The 14,609-nt window shown below is 32.4% G+C and overlaps 1 protein-coding gene and 1 long non-coding RNA gene across 2 annotated transcripts; one reads left to right on the top strand and one right to left on the bottom strand.

The window, feature by feature from the left end:
• Nucleotides 1–1,923: 1,923 nt before the first annotated feature.
• LOC124828471 (uncharacterized) lies at nt 1,924–6,724 on the bottom strand. Its single transcript, XR_015781720.1, has 4 exons — nt 6,453–6,724; nt 3,619–3,706; nt 3,410–3,502; nt 1,924–2,292 (listed from the first exon to the last, which is right to left on the bottom strand). It is a non-coding gene; the product is annotated as an uncharacterized LOC124828471 (long non-coding RNA).
• Nucleotides 6,725–11,066: 4,342 nt separating this feature from the next.
• Nucleotides 11,067–14,357, top strand: UCH2 (Peptidase C12, ubiquitin carboxyl-terminal hydrolase 1). Its single transcript, XM_047301752.2, has 6 exons — nt 11,067–11,186; nt 11,413–11,466; nt 11,583–11,629; nt 13,077–13,123; nt 13,227–13,329; nt 13,414–14,357. Exons 2-6 carry the CDS (start codon nt 11,436–11,438, stop codon nt 14,185–14,187), a joined length of 1,002 nt encoding a protein of 333 aa, XP_047157708.1. The 5' UTR covers nt 11,067–11,186; nt 11,413–11,435; the 3' UTR covers nt 14,188–14,357.
• Nucleotides 14,358–14,609: the final 252 nt, after the last annotated feature.

Genomic DNA, 14,609 nt, shown 5'->3' with positions numbered 1-14,609 from the left:
ATTAATTTGTATCTAATTATAAAATCAATATTCAATTAATTCTTAATTTTATTTCTGAAATGACAAAAATGCAAATCTAAAAAATGTAAATATAAAATTATATAAGAGAAAAACAAACTTTGAGTGACAAATGACTAGTGCAAAACCTAATTAAGATTTTTTGATATTAATTTGATGAATTAATCTTTAAGAACTAATTTTTGATGAAGAACATAAAACAAAATTAAGTGAAAAAGAAAAAGAGTCAAAACGAAATTTGAAATAAAAGAAAGAAAATAAGAAGAACAAAAATTTATAGAACTAAAAAACAGAAAATTTGGATTTGTTTTTGAGGTTTTTTACAAAACTTCGGTAAATACATCACTTCAAAAAATCATATAGAATAACATAAAACTCCAAATCTAATAAATCCATGTGTCCATATTTGAAGACTTGAAAATATAGAATTTAATACAACGATAATTGGACCAGAACAATATTTACATAAACTTTTTATAAAAAGTTATAAGATCAAAACAATTGAATGAAATAAAAATTAAATTCAATCCGTTTCTATATTTATCTGTTTACTCTATTGAGTCTCATTTATTTTTATTGAGCAATATTGTCCCTTTCTAAAATGAAATAAAATTATTAATTAAATTTAATTACAACTTATATATTTATATTAAAATAATTCTTTAAAATTTAAACATCAAATCACTCAATTTAATATTAAAATTAATTTTATGTTTTAACTAAAATTAAAAAATACCTATTTTATAGTTATGATTTTACATTTTTTAACTTAATTTCTCTGCTTCAATCAATTTTATAAATCAAATAATATTTATAATAATTGAACAAACTTATTTTTACTTATTGGTAAGTAAATTAATTTAATTCAGATATATTTTGAAGAAGGAACAAATTATTTCATTTTAAAGAAAATGAAATTCAATTAAATCAAAAAATAAACATATAACTAATTTGAATACAAAATGTGACGCTTACATTACGACATGAAACTAATATTGTTATATAACACTCATGTTGCCATTGCCATTGCCATGTGTTATGATAGAAACTTGACACATAAGAAAAAAATTAGAAAAATATATTACTAATAGACATGTATCATATACAAATAGAACATTAACATCTTTTATACAACTGAATAAATACAACCAAGATAAGATCATCACACTATTTTAGCCATATAATAAATCTTTTATTTTTAGGGTACAACGTTATATGTTTTGGTACTAGACTACGATCCTCGATAGGTGTGGTAACTCAGATAAAAGTAGTTGATTAATATTTTAATTGCGATATTTGGATTTTTTTTGTTTTTTATTTTTTAAGGAGAGTAATAATTGTGTAACAGTTAATAAATTGAAAATTACACAAGCATAGTTAGGATGATATAGTATCTTGGAAGTATGTAGATAAATTTTTTCTAATAGGTATGTAAAATTTTGACACAATTTGTTGAATATCCGTTATTTTGTAGTCGTTATTATGTCAAAAAGGTTTTTTTTATGTCTGTTAAAAAAAGATTTTTTACATCTATTAAAAAAGGTTTTTTACATTAGTGTTTGAGTAAGTATAAAAAGTTTTCTTTCTTTATTCTGTTTCTTGATCAGGTATAAAAAATTTAACTTTTTACACCCGCTCTATTTAATACAGACATAAAAGACTCAGTTAGTTATGTTTTGTTCTAGAACAGGTATAGAAAGTATCAGAATAAAAGAATCTCACTTTTATACCAGGTGGTGCTATAACTCGTGTAAAAAGATAATTTTTTATATCTTTATGGCTTTAACTAGTATATGAAGTGATTTTTTTAGGATATTTGATTTGTATGTATCACTATTTATATGTACACCTTTATAAAATTCAATTTCAGAACACAAGTCTAAATAATCGATAACGAGCAAAATAATCATTATTGTTTCTATTAACACATTAAAATGTAATATTTATCTAATAAAATTCTTAAATATATTTATTTAACATAATTACACATAAAATATTTACTATCTGAAAATGTAATATTAAAACATCTAATTATTTATAAATGATTAAAAATAGTTAAAAAAATTAGGTCTCACTGCTAGTAAACATTCATAAAAAAGTGCATATTCAGAAGGAAACCCGCCTGCTGGTTTGCCGAAAGTAATCTCTGCAGTCTGGAAACCCGCCTGTTGGTTTGTCGAAAGTAATCTCTGCAGTCTGACATAAGTTTCCAGCGAGTAGGATTTTGCACTTGGAACAATTGTCTCCCTAAGTTTCTGATTAGGAGCATGTAAACTGATATAAAACACAAAACAATATTTATGTTCTGGTTATCATTCTTTGCCCAATTTTCACATTCTAAAAGAAACACAGTAAAGCGTATATACAATAAAAACTTACTATAATAATTTATCACAATACAATGAAAAATAGAAACAGAAACAAAGGACAAATTTTATGCAGACAATGTGATTGCTTGAAGTTTTGAAGGAGAGAGAAATGTATGCATATAACTTTCCACTTGTATTGAAGATGAATTACACATGCATTCACATGTGGCATAAAGTAAGTCCGGAAAGTCTTCATAAAAAATAAGTTTCATTTTACAATTTAAGGTATAAAAACTTATTTTTAACGATTCAGGTTCATGCAGTTCAAAATTTACAATATTCTAGTGAATATAAAGATTTTTGTGATCAGCTTTATTACAGATTAAATCTAGATATAAGATCATGGTGAACTCAGAAATGAGAAAATTTGTAGTATTTTGAACAAGTGATGCTGACAAAGTGGTTGAATCATCACTTGTCTAACTTGGGTAGGGCTGATAAGCCAGTAAAAGTTCAATCATTGCCTAATATGGTTCCCCAGTAAAAGATTCATTGAGTATGTCAGTTGGACTTCTTAATTGAAGTTTTGCAGAAAAAATAATATATGTTGTAAATGACTTTCATTGCCACCGATAAATGAATACCCAAACCTTATCTTCTAATAAAATATTATTCAAGTAATTTTAAATTAAATAATTTAAAGTGAAGTAAGGAATTTAACTAATTATTTGAACTGTTAAGTTAACTCTACTATTTACTTTATTATAATTTAAATATACCGTGCCCAGTTTTGGACTTAAAGTGACTTTCAAGGTAAATATTTGTTTAAGGTTTTCATACAAAGAAAAACTTCTTTAAAAAACTCATCTTTTGAATCATAAAAAACAAAAAATAATTAGAAGACGTAAATATAATTATAACCTACTTAAAACATGTTCTCCGAAAATCAATTATTATTTAGAAGCTGGTTTTTCTCATTACAAAGAACAAAAACGATAGTTTCAGAAAATGATAATATATAATAGTATTTTAATGTTTGATACGTTAAATATTACTTTACACCTTGAGTTACTCCCACTCACCACTCCTCGCTGAACATCATCGCGCTTCAGACCACGAAGAAGAAGTCCCACATTATATTTCATCCCCAGGAAATTTGTAGAAATTGAGAAGTTCTGCAAAAAAGTTTGGTTTGTCAATCGATGCACATCCATTTTGTAGAAAATATATGATCATTAGTACATTAAATTTTCTTCCCATTCAAATAAAACAATAAGCTGATAATTCGTACCACGAAGCTCCAGTTCCACAAGTTCAAGCAACTCTGGATCATCAACAGCATCAACCTTATTTAGAAAGTAGACCAATGGCACACCAACCTGACACAGGAAAGAAAAATACCCATGCATGTTATGGTATTTTGGTTTTGTAATTTAGTTAGATTTTATAAAAACTGAGTTCTACTTTCGCATGTTGATAAAATAACAACCTGCCGAGCAAGCAGTATATGACATTGGCTCATTTAGTGCAAAAACCACAAGAATTCCACCATCCATTTGTGCAACTCCAGTTATCATGTTTTGCGATTTCAACAAATAAATTAATTGAAGAAGGCAATCAACACTGCTTCTTCCTCAGGATCCCAACATCTGGGGATTCCAGTTTCCTAATATCCACTAGAGATCCAATATCAAGAAACTAAGCTAAAAAAACAAAGGAGAATAATCAAAACCTAAAACAAAATCGAGAACCTCATGATTTACCCCGTGACAAGTTCGAGTCTCGCATGCTCACCTTGTTCATCTCTTCCATGCCGCTTCTCTTCGACTCATGAAGACTCTACACCCAAACACTTGAGAATTAAACTCTAAAATAATTTTTGAGGGTTTGATTGATCCTTTCATAATCTTCTATTTATATCATAAATAGAGTAATCTAGACACAATATAATCATGATAAATAAAGTATCCTAAACACAATATAATGATGATAAATAGAATAATCTTAGACACAATATAATCATGATAAATAGGATAAATATTCTAACACTCCCTCTCAAGCTGGAGCATACAAATTGTATGTGCCAAACTTGGAATAAATAAACTCAGTCCAACAAAATCAACTTGTCTAAAATGTTGAGGTAATAGACGTGGTAACTCTGGCTTCCAATAAGGTGTACATATGTTTCAAACGTGAAGTAAGGATGGAGCTTGCATGGCTAAAAGCGATAAAAATGCAGGGACTGCTATCTCTGACTAGTTGAGGCCTACAATGGTTGAAAGCGAAACAGGGACTGCCATCTCTGACTCATTGGGGTCTGCAGTGGCTGAAAGCAGGGACTGTCATCTCTGACTAGTTGGGGCCTCTGACTAGTGTCTGCTAGTGGCTGGAAACATATTCCCCTGTAGGGACTAAAATGCCATCACTGACTGATGGGGCTTGCAGGGACTAAAATGTCATCATTGACTGATGGGGCCTATAGGATTGTCATTACTGATTGACGAGGTGATGGGGCCTGTAGTGGCTGAAAGGACAAAAGTGCAGGGACTACCATCACTGACTCATTGACATGCAGTTGCTGGAAACATACTCCCCTCACGGCAAACGACGAAAATGACAACGCGCCGATGACAAATCGTGAAGGTGGAAGATCATAATGGTCTCTTTTATTCATCAAAGCATCCAAAAACATATCTGACAAGGGACTGGTGAAATTATTTGACTAAGATTCTGAATCTTGATAGAAATAGACTCTCCTCATGCCATGAGGAATCTTCAACCTATGACTTTGGTGTTGAAATTCCTTGGTGTTAACCAACTATTAGCACTAACTCTCCTTGGGGACTTGTAAATAAATGACACAAGCCATCATGAACATAGCTGCTACAATATGCAAAGCTAAACGCACATTATGAAAGAGGCTAAGGAACAATGCTGAAACAAAGAATATTTTTTTATTTTGGTCCAACGAGACGAACGGCAGCGACGCAATATGATTTTGACATTGGGGAGGTGACTTGTAACAAACCGAAACTTGATCAGAGAAAAGTCGTTCGTGACAATGCATGTGGAGGAGAATGAGGCAATGAGTCACGCTCCTTGAGGCGACAAAACCCCTAACTTTGTCAAAGAAAACGTGATGGTGGCGGCAGACGTCGAATAGATGTGGCAGACGTAGCGGCGCCTGGATGAGAACTAGCCCTCGACACCGGCGATATTGGCCGTCGCTCAAGGAGGCGATCCAGATCCACTAGTCGTCGAACTATACTGAGGCAGCGGATGGTGGTAGACGACAATGGGATTGCTCATTGAAGTATTTCAGAAAAGATGAAATTTTTAATGTCACCGGTGGCGGCACTAGCCACCGGTGACAACAAAGACAGAGTAGGAAGAGACTCAGACAACCTCCTTTAATACCAACTTGAGAATTAAACTGTAAAATAATTCTTGAGAGTTTGATTGATCCCTCTCATAATCTTCTATTTATAAAAATAAATTGATAAAGAGTACATGATAGATAGGGTAACCAAGACACAATATAATCATGATAAATAGAGTAACCTAGACACAATATAATCATGATAAATAGGGTAACTTAAACGATAAATAGGGTAACCCTAGGCACGATAAATAGAGTAACTTAGGCACAATATAATCATGATAAATAAAGTAACCTAGACACAATATAATCATGATAAATAGGGTAACCCTAGACACAATATAATCATGATAAATAGGATAAATATTCTAACACAAGCCAACACCCGAGGAGAAGTCCTACTGGAGCTACGCGACCGCGAATCTGACCTCCTCGAAGCTTCTCCGATGAACATAGGGGAATGATGAAAATGATAAAGAGATCTCGAAAGGTGTTTTAAACAGTGGGAAGGGATTATAAACGGTCGAAAGGGGTTTTAAACGAGGCAAAACCCTAAAGGAACCAAGGAACCCTAAAATGGACCGATTGATTGGTGGAAAAGGGGTTTTAAACGGTGGAAAGGGATTATAATGGGTAGAATGTGATTATAATCGGTGGAAGATGTAGATCGAAGGTGAAATGGTGTTTAAATGAAGTTTTAATCAGTCAAATATGAGAAAATGAGGAAATGCGGGAGAAACCCTAACCTGAAGGTGAGGAAGATGGTCTCTGATGGTGAAGGATGAGTTCTCGAGCCATTGAAATCTCGAGAAAGACGACGCGAGAAATGCTCTATGATGTTCAAGAAAATAAGGCAAAGAAGATGTGAATGTTGAGTGAGGGAACAACTTCAAATGCTAAGATGAGCGAGCTTCATCCAACCACCTGGACGACCAAACAAGAACAATGACAACGAATGAATGAATTTTTGCATAGAAGTAAAATATTCCACACTGATTATACTATTTAACTGCTGTAGATCGATAATTTATACTTGTTATAGGATAACCGGTGTAGAAAAAAGGATTTTCTATACTTATTCGGATGACAATCGGTGTTAAATATTTGTATTTTATTACAATATTGTTCATTATTTTTTATACTTGTTTTTATTATAACTAGTGTAAACAAGTTTTTCATATTTACAAAATTGCCACTGAGTGGATTTTAACATATATAAAAAATCGATATTTCCACTGGTGCGTTGATGATAAATAATGTGCCATCATGATACCTATAGATATATATTTATCTATTACAGGTAATTTAAATTGTATAACCATTTCAATTAAATAAAATTTTATCTTTTTGAGAGACTTTTAAGTTTATCTAGTTAAGTTACTTATTTGTGTTTATAAGAGGTATGAAAATGATTTAACAGTTACGTTAGAATGGAGAATAAAGGAGGTTGTCGATTCAACTTCTTTTATTAACAATCTAGAGTTATAAAATTAGTTTGAAAAAAAAATATGTAAGAAGCTGTGGATTTAATTTTTTTCATTAATAAATACTAATAATTAAAATTATCATTAAAAAATAAAAACTTATTTGTATTTATAATTGAAGAAAAAATTTCTCTTTATTTCTATAATTAAAAAAAATTATTGTTTACATATATTAATCTATTTTAGATGGTAGGGATTATCAAAGATTAAAAGTAATGTAGGGACTAAAAATATTATAATATGCTTTGAAATAAAATGGTATACGTAGATATTAATATGGATAGTCTTTTTTTTTTAAGTATAACAATTAAAACATAAATTTATAGTCTGCATGAGTGCTTAAACAAAATTTGTCATCCTGGTCTACTACAATAATCCAGTGAAATGTTTTTTTTTCTTGTTTGAAACCTTAACGTATAAATGAAAAAATGCTCTAAAAATATTTACAATTTAAATAATCTTAAATTCAAATTTAAACCACCATTAGTAAATTTTAAATGTAATTATAAATTTATAATATTTACATAAAAAATATACTGTAGAAATAAAGTGTTCAAACTCAATTTCATTATATAGGGACAAATAATAGGTTTTTTAAATTAAGCTAGTGTTTTTTTTTTTCAAAATGGATAATTTTTCAAAGTATAAAACCCACCTTTGCATGATTTTATTGTGAAAAAGTTCATGATAATACAACTTTAATGTAAAACATTTTTAAATTTAAGTTATGTTAATGAAATACGATTTTAATCTAGTGTATTTTAAAATTAAGTCATACAAAACTTATAAAATTTTAATTTAATTTTGATAGAAGTTATGTCAACGTGACATAATTTTAACTTAAAATAGTATGAAAATCTTAATACAATTTTGATTCAAAAAATGTTTTAAACTAAAGATATGTTAACTTGACACAGTTTCTTTACAACGAAATCTTGTCACCTTGATTTGACTTATTTATTTTTGATTTTTTTTATAAATTTAAAAAAAATACACCACTTTAATAAAAAACTAAAATTATTAATGTGACATCCCAAAAATACAGTGTAAAACCGTGTAATAGAAAGATCACATATAATAATATTACAGCTCAATTTTTACAAAAGATAGGACTTACGGTTATGGCTGAACGACCTTACAAAAATAGCATAGAATTAAAACTGCACAAATGGCTACAAATATAAGACGAACGACTCATAACCCTTCCTATGCTGAACGGTCAAATCAAAAGATAAAGCAAACGCATGATCGAACGCTCCTACAAAAGAGTAGGCCAACAACTGACCGAGCGTCTTAAGGTTCGATCTTCACGTCGGTCTCTTCCAACGCTTCTTCCAGCAACTCTTCTCCTTCTGCTCCCACCCATAGGGTGATCGTCGCAATGACAATGACGAACAAACGGGAATACATGACAAGACAGGAAATAGGGTAAGCTTATGTAATTTAATTCATGTATCAACATATATTTCACACAATCAACTAAACAAGATAAATAATTAACTCTTTCATGCAAAGCCTAATACTAGACTCTGACTGTCCGAACTTTATGAATTCTGTGTAGCTACGATGTTCGTGCACTCGGGTGATGTAGTAACTGGGATACCCTCACCAGCTGCCACCCGAGGTTAGTTCTATCTGTCCAAATTAACCATAAGGACTAGGACCTCCTGCCATTCCCACACATGACTTACCCTTCTCTACGTGAGAACGAGTAATCACGGAATATTAGGATGATCCGCCAGCTTAGCGTGCCCACATTCATACTTTACCAATTTCAATATCCATTCATGAGATATTCCTCCCCGGATTACTCTTTCATAATCAAAGTCATTTCATCTATATCATATTCCATCATCTTTCATCATTAAAACTTCAACTTAACCAATTTGAATAAAGATCTCGTAGGATACCAAATACCGAACGTTAGTTTTTTTTATCCAGAACAAGACTGAACACTTGGAGTGAGACCGCGATGTCTCCAACTCAAAGATAATCAAATTGAGAGAGTTACTCACTAGTTGTGAAAAGGACCGAATATAATAATACTTCTCAGATACTAATATAATCGAATGTTGTTTACCAAGTGAGCCAATTTAATGAACTGACTCTTGAGAGTTCAAACCGAACACCGTAAAGCCTAGGCCGAGTACTAAGACTCTAGGCCGAAACCAATTAAGACAGATATTGTAGGACATCAAATAATAGCACTTGACGAAATCATATGAAGAAACCGAATGCTAATAAATACTTAGCTTCTTAATGAGTTAAACATCAAGGAAACCGAATGTCAGTCGAAGATCGAGCACTCTAGAGAGTGAACATTATTGAGTTTGGACGAACGCTCTTATTATAAAGATAGATTACGGAAATGAGAACTAGCGCCTGGTGTAAGACCGATCACTTACTTAGTACGAGCGCTTGGTGTAAGACCGAGCACTACCTAGTACGAGCGATTGGTGTAAGACCGAGCACTACTTAATTTATATAATAAAGGCTTGATAAATATAAGATATCATTTAACTAATGTTCAAGAACGAACGAAATATACAAATACATATAGATATACCGAAGTTTATAATCAAATACCAAGGAACGAATATCCTTGGTTGAACGCTTAAGTACAAATATTACAAAACGAAGCGAAGACGCTAGTCTTCAACTAGAACTCTCTCCAAACGAAAGAATCCAGTTCCAACCGAGTCCACAAGAAAACCGAACACTATATCGAATGAGCGCTGGTCTAATACCAAACACTTATTAAGAACGAACGCTAATGAGAACAAACGCTTGTATAATTGAATGGTCAATATTGACTCTCGACAACATCCCTACCAATTTCATGTCTTTCATTAATCATCAATACTTTTAAACAACATACCATATTTCATCATCAACCAAATCATCAAACACAATCTCATTCCAGTTTCTCATACAGTCAACAATGCAGTAACAACCATTTTTCATATTCATTCAGCAATCAATGAACATGCATCCATTCAAAGCAAGAATCTAAATCAAATTATATAAGCTTCCCTTACCTCTTAATGTGACCGAACACTCATAGATATGGTTACTGGTTCACCTCTACAAATCCTTCTACCCTCAACGCTCGACAACTTCCGAAACAACTCGGAATCGAAAACTGATCGGTTCAAACGAACGCCCTCGACGCCGGGAATGCTCAGGTGTGGTCTGTTTGATGATCGGAGGAAGAAAATAGTAAGATTTCGTAGAGAGAAGATGAAGAAATCTTAGAGAGAAGGAGGAGAAAATGGTTTCAGAGATTTGGAGAAGAAGGTAAACATGCAGAGAAATGGCACAACATTTGAAAATTTGACACTAACTACTACCGTCACCAAAAATGAACGTCCACTCCTTCAGCCACCTGTTTCCACTGATTATATGATGAATGTACTTATACACTGTATTTTAGAATCGCATATTTTTTTTAAAGAAAATTGTATAAATTTTAATAGGAACATACATTTATAATTCTACTATAAAATAGTATGAAATTCGTTGATGTTTTGAAACAAAATCTTATCCAATTGGAAAATATTATTTGAGAGCTAAATTTTTTACATTTATTTGATATTATTTTTATTTATTTTTTATTTTTCTCTTTAAAAAAATACAAAATTTATAAAAGTATGTTATCATATCATTATTTTATCGAATTTATTATCTCTAAATTCTAAAAAGACTTTGTTGTAAATTGTTTTAAACTACATTTTTTTTATCATGCATTCATTCATATATTTGGATATCCTTTCAACTTAAACTACTTAGTGTAAATTTAAATACAATTAATATATTAAAAACATTTATTTATAATTATTTTCTTATATTTAAAAAAGTGTAATTGAATAATGTGATGGCGTGGGTGTTGTATAAACCCTTGGCAGTGTGGAGAATGGAAGAAAAGAAAGGAAAGGACTGAAATTACAGTGTGGAAGCAAAGCCCTTAACCCAGCAGGGGCATCAAAGGGAGAGAGAGTAAGCAACCCAGGAACCTTTATCTCTTTTCTGTCGTTTTATTGCTAAAACCATTCATTCTTTGCGTCGTTTCGTTTATCTATGTGGAATATTTGTGGTTCACTGAGAGAAGATTAGGAATGAGATTTGTTTTTCTCTGTGGCGATAAGCGAAACTGAAATTAACCTTATTCTTTTCAAGAATCGTACACCTGAATTTCAGTTCTTGTTCCGTTTCTATTTCGCAGGTTGCTTCTAACAACTCAGAATCATGTCTTGGTGCACCATTGAGTCCGATCCTGGTATGCAAAGTTAATGGCTTTTTTACTAGGGTTCACCGTTCATGCAGTATTTTGTTTGATATAGATGTTGATTGGTACATTGTTTTAGAGTTGATTTTGCTTCTTTTTTTCCCCAGGCGTGTTTACAGAGCTTATTCAGCAAATGCAAGTGAAAGGTGTACAGGTATTTTTGTTGGACTTATTTATTTTTTCGTTGTATTTAGCTTGGCCTTGGTGTGGGATGTTGGTTTTTGTATCTTGTTTAGGAGATTTTGCTTCCTAGGGAAGTGGTTGGGAATTGGGTTTTGAAGGGGACAACAATTGTTTTTATTTTTGATAAATTGATAAATATTCTCAAGTTTACTTATTATTTTTTAAAATAACATGATAGATTAATTAGTTTATTTTTATGAACTTTGCATAACCGTGTTACTTTGGAATTAATAAATTACCCTCCCCTGCTTATTTCAAGGCGCAATGTTGCATTCCTGGGAATATTATTCCCACGAACATGTTTGGTTGGCATTTAGTATCGACATTAGAGAGATATTTAATTGGCAATTTTTTCTATTTGTTAGTACTTTTATTCAGTTTTTTTTTTTTTTGGGCGAAGTCTTTGTGTTGCATTCTATTGTATACTAGCATCTATAATAATGTTAATAACCTGTTGAAGAGAAGGGAGGGAGAATACAACCAGGGCAAGCTAAAAGTACCTTCCAAACCTGGTAAAATGATACAAAAGGAAGATGAACAAAATAAAGAAAGCATCAAGGGAAAAGGTTGCCAAGTTATTTTCGGAATGTGGCTAACTCCCTTGAAGCAATCATGAATCTATTCAACGGCAATTAGAATTGATAAACACAACCTATCCTGTAATAATTTTAGCAGTAAAGAGACTTTCTTAAAGATGCAAGCATTTGCTCCAACCAAATTCACCTGTAGACTTCACATACTGTCTCGAAAATGTCAGCCTCCTTATTTTCTCAAAATTTGTAATGAATGAACCATCAGAAGCACCTCCAAACCCCTCCAAGTAAAAGGACACTGTCTGCTCAAACAGAAATCTTAAAAGTTCATCTCATGGTAGATGAGCATAGATAAGGAAAAGGGCTGCAGGTCAATCTAATAGGAATAAAAAGTGAGAGTTATAGAAGACGACCTTTGTAAAATTAAAGGGTTTGTGAGGAGGTGAAATTAGATTTCTCGTGGGTTTTCTTTTCGAACAAGGAAGTATAACCTATAGGGAAAATGAAAAATTATGCTGTAGAAGTGGACGGGGAAAATGGACTGGCTTTCTACGTCTGCATGTCCTTTGAGAAAGCTTTTACCTTGTCAAAAAGGATTTATATTCCTGGGCATTAGTTAAAAGCACATTGTTGATTGCCATTTCTTGCCAAATTCAGGGCATGGCTTTTTGGAATTATTCCGAGTCTGTTAATATAAGACTGAAAACTACTAGAAAATTATCAATTTGAATTTTTCAATTCGATGACCATGGAATTTGTTAAATTTTGTGATCCAAAATAAATCTGATTAATTACAGGGCTTAGCAAAATCAATTTATTTTTCCTTTTGGTTCTAGTTAGAATAATTTTTGTGCATGCTATCCTCAATCACATTTGTCTTGGCAGGTTGAGGAACTATATTCTTTGGACATCGACTCGCTCAACAGTCTAAGGTTGGTGTGCTATTTCAGCTAGTCTTGAACTTCCATATGTTGTGATGATTAATTTGTGAATGTTTGAATTCTATCTGTCTGGGGATTTTATCCTTGATTTCAGGCCTGTTTATGGGTTGATTTTTCTTTTCAAATGGCGCCCAGGAGAAAAGGATGACCGAGTTGTAATCAAAGATCCCAACCCTAACTTGTTTTTTGCTAGCCAGGTTATTGTTACTATTTTAATAATTGAAATATAAAATCATAATTGTTCTCTGCGTGATTTTACTGATCTCGTGGTTGATTTGTAGGTAATAAATAATGCTTGTGCAACCCAAGCGATCTTGTCCATTCTTATGAATTCACCAGATATTGACATTGGTCCGGAGCTGACAAAATTGAAAGAATTTACCAAGAACTTTCCTCCTGAACTAAAAGGTTTGGCTATCAATAACAGTGAAGCCATACGAACAGCCCATAATAGCTTTGCTAGGCCAGAACCTTTTGTTCCTGACGAGCAAAAAGTTGCAACTAAAGATGATGATGTTTACCATTTCATAAGCTATCTACCTGTTGATGGGGTGTTATACGAGCTGGATGGATTGAAGGAGGGTCCTATCAGCCTTGGTCAGTGCTCTGGTGGGCAAGGTGACTTGGAATGGCTGAAGATGGTGCAGCCTATGATACAGGAGCGCATTGAAAGGTATTCCCAAAGTGAGATAAGATTTAATCTCCTGGCAGTCATCAAAAACAGGAAAGAGATGTACACTGCTGAGCTGAAGGAGCTTCAGAAAAGGAGGGAGCGCATTTTGCAGCAGCTGGCAGCATCAAAGTCGGATAGACTGGTGGACAATAGCAATTTTGAGGCACTGAACAATTCCCTCTCTGAAGTGAATGCTGGGATTGAAGCTGCTACTGAGAAGATCTTGATGGAGGAAGAAAAATTCAAAAAATGGAAAACAGAAAATATTCGTAGGAAACACAACTACATACCCTTTTTGTTTAACTTTCTAAAGATTCTTGCTGAGAAGAAGCAGCTGAAGCCCCTCATTGAGAAGGCCAAACAGAAAACAAGCAGCCCGTGAAGAATGTTTAATACAAACCTTTTATGTGGATTTCCCCGATATGAGTATGCCCATATGTATCACGTTGCACTTAATTTTTTTAACATTTTCTTAAGTACTGATGCACAAACTTCTTCTGATCCATGGATATAACTCTACCCTCTTTGGTAAAGATTCATTAGTTCTATTTACTAGTGGTTCTGGGTTAAATAATATACTGTTAGGGGATGAATTTAATCTTCAAAGCTAGTCTTTAACCCCCTCCTCATATCCTCGCTCGTATTCTCTCTCTGCAGTTGAAGGACATAACTTTCAAAAACTAGTGATATCAAGCTACTCCCCCCTCTTTCCTTGTGAATAAGGAAATGCCATGAATGTTCCGAAATGTTTAAAGAAACCATCTCACTGATCTCATTTGATATAGTAATAGGGCACATTTTGTT

Source organism: Vigna umbellata, chromosome 8, assembly GCF_029865625.1.
Source record: "Vigna umbellata cultivar VRB3 chromosome 8, Vumbellata_1.0, whole genome shotgun sequence".
NCBI classification, from domain to species: domain Eukaryota; kingdom Viridiplantae; phylum Streptophyta; class Magnoliopsida; order Fabales; family Fabaceae; genus Vigna; species Vigna umbellata.
The sequence above is the reverse complement of the archived record's forward strand: the minus strand, read 5'-3'. Positions and strand labels throughout refer to the sequence as shown.